The sequence below is a fragment of the Xenia sp. Carnegie-2017 genome, unplaced genomic scaffold, assembly GCF_021976095.1.
Source record: "Xenia sp. Carnegie-2017 unplaced genomic scaffold, XeniaSp_v1 HiC_scaffold_25, whole genome shotgun sequence".
In the NCBI taxonomy this organism is placed as follows: Eukaryota; Metazoa; Cnidaria; class Anthozoa; order Malacalcyonacea; family Xeniidae; genus Xenia; species Xenia sp. Carnegie-2017.
Window position 1 is genome coordinate 4,955,306 of NW_025813488.1, and position 7,908 is coordinate 4,963,213.

The following is a 7,908-nucleotide window of genomic DNA, read 5'->3' on the forward strand; positions in this document are numbered from 1 at the left end:
TTTGTTGCATTTTCAGAGTACATAACTTACTCATGCACGAAAAAAGAATTTTACTCTGTGCACAATACCCACAAGATATGACTACAATTTGGAAACGTTTTGAATTCAAGAAACAGACAACACAGCCTTTGTTCCATAAATAATCTTCAGCAACTAGTTGGTAAAAAGTTTTCACGCTTGTAACACTCGATTTCTACAACATTTCGATCGTTTCGGGTTTTTCCTAATAAAATGCGCAAATTTCAACACACAACACGGTATTATTTTCAGTTTGCCATAAACTTTGTCATTTATACACATTGGTGCGGAGAAAATTTTCTTTTGTAATAAAAAAATGTCTATTGAGCAAGGCAACAAACCTTTACCAGATCCAAGAAGTACTTTGTAATTCTTATTCGAATCTTCTATATTGCCATTTTTGTCTTTCATCATCTTTGCCTTTCATCATCACATTCATCTTTGGCTAGAAAAAGATGTTATCTTCATCCAAATTAATAATGCTAATCACAATTTTTATGGAAAATCTTCACACTCTTGCAACGCTCATTAAAATGGAGCACCTGCAAATTTAATGATAAATGATATATTTAGTCATGGCAACTACGATTACTTTTCGCCCTCTTTGTTGCCTCGACATAACACCTTCCAAAACTTGGTTCTGTCTAATTTGCAGCATCGAATTCCAGGCATGTCCGATAAAAACGTAGCGCTGCTTCAACAAAAACATTTTTATTGAAAGCTAAGCTAAAATATAAGCTAAAATGCAAAAAAAAAACGATACAAAATGTATCGCAGCTACAAAGTGTAGCAATGTTACGATTAAAATATATTGTTCGTCAAACTGCAGTGATATTTTATCTTTTTTTTAAATAAAATCCACATTAGCCTTCTGGGGAGTGAAGAAACGCCATAAAGACATACATTTAAAAATGTTTGTATAACATATAGAAAAACTCTTCTTTCATAACTTAAAGTCAACATAACAAACACCTTAACATCAAATGATGTAATAATATATTACTTTAAATCTTGGGCTTCAATAATTTAAGATATTGTGGCAAACTTTTAGTTACAAACTTTAAAAATTTTTAGAGGACAGACTTCGATCTTGACTACAGTCTATGTGAACTCGATGTGAAAAGTGACAGACTTTCCAGGCACAAAGCTCAAAACTTTCCTTTTCACACACCGGTTACAAGCTTGTGCAATTTAACATTCAAAAAACCTAGTGCTCTTCAGCACTAGTCGAGTCTACGGGCACCTCAACGATAACGTCATCACTCGGTGGTTTCAAATTGTCCGAATCAATCACGTGGTCATTTGAGCCATAGTGACGCCTCCTTAGGTTTGTGGTGTCCCTCTCTTCCAACACTTCTCGGACGCAGTAAGATGATTGTAACACCGGAGGTAGATAAGCTTCCTAAAGTGCAAACAAATTGTAACAACATGTTTGATCTTAGAAACTCTCTTATGTTTTTATTAGGAATGATGTGATTTTGGAAATTAGGTAAGTCAAAATAATGAAATGTCTAACATCAGTGAGTGATCTGATCTTGGAAATTGAGTCATGATATATTTTTTATTAATCTTTATTTTTACTACCAGAATATCGTGATGTATAAACAAGAATCGATATACACTCCATTGATGTGTCTTCATAACGAGTGACCTTATGTTAAAGATCGGGGCCTATAGCTATACTGATGCTTTAAATCTTTGTCGAGGCTTCAGTTAACCACACTTATGCTTTTATCAACAATGGGATGATTCTGATGTCTAACTCGAACGCAATTTGAAGTTACGAAACAAAAATAAAAAAGATCCCTACCAAATTTTTTGAATCCGCAGGAATTTCTTCTTGTCCTTGGAGGGAATTCGAACGCTGAAAAGACAACTTCCATCTTTCAGGGTGAATTTTTGAATTGAAAATTTTATGTTGTGTATACGACCACATTACACGTGAAACAAATGCATTAACTTACACGAAATATGGAATAAGATGCAAACCATCCGAAACAAACTTTACCAATAAACAGCGTAAGTGTGATGAGAAATATCACTAATGCAAATATAGTTTGGGGATCTTTGATACCTAGAAAACCACAGCAGAAGTATTCATCAATGATCAATCTTACAATAACATTATATCTAATGAATAAATTTATCTAATCCATGTAAGGCTAGGCCATTGCAGTTCGAATCACAACTTTTGTCGTCCTACTTTCCGTCTCGTTTCATCATATATACTAACCATAACCGTAAAACTTAATTGACCATATGTTGACGGTTAAATTAGAAACAAAATCTTTTACAACTTGAGTATTGTCACTTTCTTCTGACATTTTCTGCTTTGTTTCTTTCACGTTGACAAGTGACACGTTATATATTCGTTGCATTCAAATACTTTTCAATAAAAATAAAAATTCTCCTTTTAAAAGATACGGCTTTTTGACGTGGCCCCCGGAGCAACAGTCGCTTGTGACGTATTGAACAATGATGACCACGTCGAAAGTTTTTACGCAATTTATAAAACGTCCAGAGATCATGTGAATATGTAAAAATCACAAAAGACTCATTAATTAAAATAAAAAAGTCTAGTTGTTGTTCCATGTATGTTTAGTGTTGAACGTGCACAATGCAAAATCCATGGAAACAACAGCAAAGAAGAAAAAATTCATTCATTAATTGTGAAAATAATTCTGAAGCGTTTTAATTGTTGTGGCACATAAAAAAAACATAACCAATAAAAAAACTGATAATTTTATACAACAGTCAGTAGACGATACAATGAACTAAGATATAACATCTATCAGTGCTGGGTAATAAAAAAAGCACACGACATCACGACATAGAAATATAAATAGAAACTATCAATTACGAAGATCAAAGTCACTACACTTACCTAATCTGATGATGCAATAAAATAAAATGCAAAAGAGCAACAAAAATGCAGATGATATAAGGAAGTATATAGCAGTGTTGTGCAATGAGCGATCCGTATATTTATGTGCAGGAGGACGATATATGAAGAACAGATTATAACGATCAACAAAATGCTTTAAAAGAAGATATAGCAGTCCTAAAAAAATCAATAACATTATATTAGTAATTCTTATTCATACGACAGCACCGCATGACCACAACAAAATCCATGGTCCTTTTTGAACTTATAATATATTATCACACAACGATCAATAAAATAGTTATATTAATTTAAAGCAAAATTATGTAGGATAACTTACCAAATGGTACAACAAGTGGACAAGCAATGCTGTAAATGATTATTATTGAATAGATTGCAATCATCCAAGCGTATTGGATACCAAATGGAAACTCAACAACGGCTTCCTATACAAAGCAGAGTAGAATTCGATCAACTTCAACTATGATGGTTTTTAAACTAAGACCATTTGTCAAATTTTTGCTAACTACTCATGTTTTTTAGAAAGTTTCTTGCTTGATTTGGAGAGGAAATAGTGGAATACTCAAACGATAGGCATTTTAAAGGATGATAATAAAATTTGAAACTGCTAAAAGAAAACAATTACTGACAATCAACGGTAGGCCTAGGACAAATTAAGCCCTCTCAAAAGATATTTTAAATAAATAATAGAAAATTATTTTGTGAAAATGGCTCAAAGATACATTTTTTACTAGCAATCTTTCTCCCTCTGTCCTTGTGTAGTACATCCTCAAACCATACACGACTAACTCAGGAATGCGCAGCAACTCAAGCGCAGTACCAATGAGAGCCGATGTAATGATATAATTTACAAAGAATGCGCCACTATCTGGTAGGAAAACGCAACTGTAGAGAAAATAATTTATATGAACGGATAGTCAGAGAACACTATGAGAATGTGAGGTACAGTTATACAAATAAAACGAACATGTCACGTTTTGACGACCTACCCCATTCTATCCCTGATTGATTGAAAATCTCCTCGAATTGTTATCTCAAACAGAGCGTCTAAGCTAAAATACATGAATTGGCTGCTTCAACATAAAGAAATAAAACATAGAGCAGAGCAACGCAATATATTCATTTACCAAACCTAGGCACACTTGCTAAAAACATAACAGCTGAATATATAATATATTCAGCTATATATCTGTATTGTACTATATATGTGTGCAAAGACTAGAAGTATAAACGTGAATACGTAGTTACCTTGTGAGAGCAAGGGATGGGAGTACAATTATCATACAAAGCAAAAAAATAAAAACTTTGAACATCACTGACTTCTCTTGTTGTGTTCTATAAACAATAAAGTTAAAATGCAAACAAATTACGAGGAAAGAGCAACACTATTTTTTTACCAAATTACAGTAACATGATAATGAACTTATTAACCATTACAATCAATGCTAATGAACTTATGGTGCTCACTAAATTAAATCAACAGACATACCTGGTCCACTGACACTCGTAATAACTCGACCATGACACAACCGATGGTAAAATGGCGGTAAATATCCACAAGAGAAGGGTAGGAAGAAACTGACTAAAGAAAGGACTACTGGGCGATTGGACTTTGCTATCTAAAATGATAAAGATGATTCTATAAGAACGGCCTTGCGACTAAAACAAAAATCATGAAGCAGTAAATATTTCCGATAACTTCCACTAATGGCTATTTCACTGACAATGACATCATACATGTGACGTACCAAGAGATGATTTCAACTTGTTCCATCCAGCTAAGAGAATTGCAGGCGTAGTAAAGAACAGCACAAAAATGAATAAACATAAGTTTATCACAGTTGCTCTTATCCACCAGTATTTTGGATCAGATGATAGATTCTCCCAAATGATGTTGCCAGGTGCAGGAGCGTGTTCGACAGTCCATTCGCAGGATTTAACAACTGTTGACATTGATGTTGCAGAGTAATTTCCACCCAAAAGCAGACTATAGTCTTTGACACATCTGCAAACATAGAGAAAAATAAATTAATTTTACATAATTTTAATGAATCGCACAAAAAAAGACAATGAAGATTGTAAACTAAATTACAGTCAAGTTTGTATTATGTAACACCAGTCACTTATATAGTTGAATTGAAAGTCTCAAGTGTTTCATAACAATATTCTATAAGCACTTTATTCTCTCAAAAATTTATTTGAACTGTCAGAAGAATCTAACTTTATCTAACTTTATGATACTTATATATACTCAATACACCACAATAAAAAAATTTCTCAGAGAAAGAATACTACTCCCAATGTCACAATAAAAAAATTTCTCAGAGAAAGAATACTACTCCCAATGTCACAATAAAAAAATTTCTCAGAGAAAGAATACTACTCCCAATATCACAATAAAAAAATTTCTCAGAGAAAGAATACTACTCCCAATGTCGTGTGTTTTATTCGTTTGTTTGCTCACCTTACAACTAAACTTGGTCTTGAAAACGTGACGAACATGATGCGAAGTCTTTTTTGTTGCAGCACAATCTCTTTTTCGCGGAAAAAATCCTTTGTAAAACGTTCCTCTTCGCTAGTAAAATAATCCACACCGTCGTGATTTGTTTTCATGCAAGGACAAAAAGGACATATACTACTTATAGACACTTGAGTATCACGCCGTTGCCCATGCTTAACAAGGTATTCAACATGTATATTTCTACCAAGGCTTGCTGCAGTCATCTGACGACTGATTTTCTTTAGTTTATTTATGTCGTACGCAAACTGTATATTGCTCACACTGTCGCGGCCGTAGTTTTCCCTAGGAAAAAAATCTGCTTTTAGACCAAAACTGTCGTTCTTTTTATGGTTTTTCAAGCACGATCATCACAGAGATTAGGATGGCATATGATACAGCAAGATAGGTTTCGTCTACATAAGTTTATGGGAACTAATTCTTGCTTTGAAGTGAAGTAATTTTAAAATAACTCCTTGTTTGTTCGTAGGAATCAACTTGAGTCAAAATTTAAAATCTCAACCCTTACTCAAAATGCTGCTTGATTACATCCTTTGATGCATTTTTCACGACATGACAAACGAGTACGGTAAGCTGTGATAATGGATCACTGTCCGTTTCATAACCCTGAGAGAATTTCCAGACCATGACTATTAAGATTACCAAATAGAGGAACGCAAATACCGTATGTAACCATATGATGTTTGAGTCTGGCGCAAGATTCGCTAGAGTTGTTGTGGAGTAGCCATTTTTATCAGAAACTTTTAAGAAATAAAAACAGCAGCTAACAATGTCGCAAGTACAAATAAATAAATAGTAGCTATAATGATAGGGCTAAATGTTACACAACGGAGTGTTAGTTTTACATTTTTACACTAGTAAAGTGTTCATATTTACCATTATCACCAGAGTGGTTTACAGGAAGAATTATTGCCATTGACAGAACACATATAATGACCGTATAATAGATGAGGCATCTCTGGAAATTTAAATAATGGATGGCATCATTGCCAGAACGTTGACTTATCTCTTTTTCGGAAAGTCTGAAAACCACCAAAATCCATTTCAAAAGTCCCTGCAAAAAGGGATAAAATAATTATAATATAACATTTGGAACTAGCTCTGTAGCTATGAGAATAGCAATATTTTTAAATCAATGGTGAACAGTTCGTAAAAGTGCAATGTCCCTGCTAAATTGCTTGACTTGCCACCTTACTAAAATAAATCAAACTTATAAAATCCCCATAAGAACATGTAAGCAGTATAATAACATTGACTAACTTTATCTTGCACATCTTCTATATAGGATAAGTCTGCATCGTTATCATTGATATTTAACCTCTCATTGCTGCCTTCTTCTGTTTTACCAAAGAATAATTTTGCCCATCTATTTAAAACATCAAATAATATGATGATTGCTTGAAAGGCATGACTTATCAACAAAAGAAATACATGCAGAATGAGTAAAACTACTGAGGATTGTTATTCTTTACCCTTTGTCTTTACTTTGTACAAGTGCAAGTCTTCCATAATCCCAGGCCCACCGCCGAATCACACAGAATATGCACAAAACAATCTGAAATTATATATAAATCATTGGTATAAATAGACAATTATGAAGACATCACATTTGTTTCTGATGAATATGGAAAGAATTCTGAGTTTACTCAGAACAAAATCCATCATTATTATGTGTTCATAAGCTGTACACAGCATAAACCAACTCTCTACCAGACTCTGATGAAAATTTTCCATCATTATAAGCATAATGTTCATCAAAAGCCAGTGAGCAGCAACTTTTGGCATCTTGCACTGGCAAAAACACTGCATATTGCGAAGGTCAGTCGAAACATTTTGAAATGTAGACTGCTTGTGTTGCCAGTTGCTATTTGCATCATGCATCAACAAGAAATTCATCAAAATTTCAGCAAAGAACAATCATGCAAAGATGTGCATTGATATTCATCAATATAAATGAATGAAAATCTTGGGCAAGACGTCAAACATGACAGGTGTTGTTAAGCTGACGTCAAACATAATTTATTTTAAATAAATGCAATAAAAATAACTTGAATCTGCAAGATGTGAAATGAAAGTCTTCATATGAAAGATGACAAGGTCGTGAAATATAGATTCAGATAAAACTGTCTTGGCGGTTACTTACCAACCAGATTGAAAAATTGATAGCTAAATTATCAGGTATACCACCATCCGAGCTTTCGACATCGTAAGTCTTCCCAGTTATGTTGTAGATTTGCGAGCATGAAAAACTTACGTTCCTATACATACTATAAAGTTTAACATTAAATATAGTTTCAAAATCTTTACGGCTTATATACGGATACTATCTTGCAATTGTAACTGGCAAGAAAACTTACTTTGTGTTTTTTCTCCTCTGCTCATATTTGTTTTGATAATTGAGCTCTAGAACCCAGTTTCCCTAACAATGAACACTGAACGTGAACCACATAAGGTGGTCTATCTAAAG

The 7,908-nt window shown here is 33.6% G+C and overlaps 1 protein-coding gene and 1 long non-coding RNA gene across 3 annotated transcripts; one reads left to right on the top strand and one right to left on the bottom strand.

The window, feature by feature from the left end:
- Positions 1 to 713: 713 nt before the first annotated feature.
- LOC124452568 (CSC1-like protein 2) lies at positions 714 to 7,822 on the bottom strand. Of its 2 annotated transcripts, XM_047003134.1 has the most exons (17): positions 7,799 to 7,817; positions 7,585 to 7,708; positions 6,914 to 6,996; positions 6,702 to 6,807; positions 6,318 to 6,495; positions 5,950 to 6,181; positions 5,388 to 5,726; positions 4,672 to 4,928; positions 4,413 to 4,542; positions 4,172 to 4,258; positions 3,913 to 3,975; positions 3,646 to 3,808; positions 3,243 to 3,348; positions 2,903 to 3,079; positions 1,983 to 2,092; positions 1,829 to 1,882; positions 714 to 1,420 (listed from the first exon to the last, which is right to left on the bottom strand). In XM_047003134.1, the coding sequence occupies exons 2-17, from the start codon at positions 7,705 to 7,707 to the stop codon at positions 1,226 to 1,228; spliced, it is 2,403 nt and encodes an 800-aa protein (XP_046859090.1). In that variant the 5' UTR covers position 7,708; positions 7,799 to 7,817; the 3' UTR covers positions 714 to 1,225. The 2 variants fall into 2 exon arrangements, with proteins under 2 accessions (XP_046859090.1, XP_046859091.1); XM_047003135.1 differs by having other exon boundaries at positions 3,655 to 3,808; positions 7,585 to 7,822.
- LOC124452583 lies at positions 1,390 to 2,311 on the top strand. The gene is made up of 2 exons (XR_006950808.1): positions 1,390 to 1,507; positions 1,606 to 2,311. It is a non-coding gene; the product is annotated as an uncharacterized LOC124452583 (long non-coding RNA).
- Positions 7,823 to 7,908: the final 86 nt, after the last annotated feature.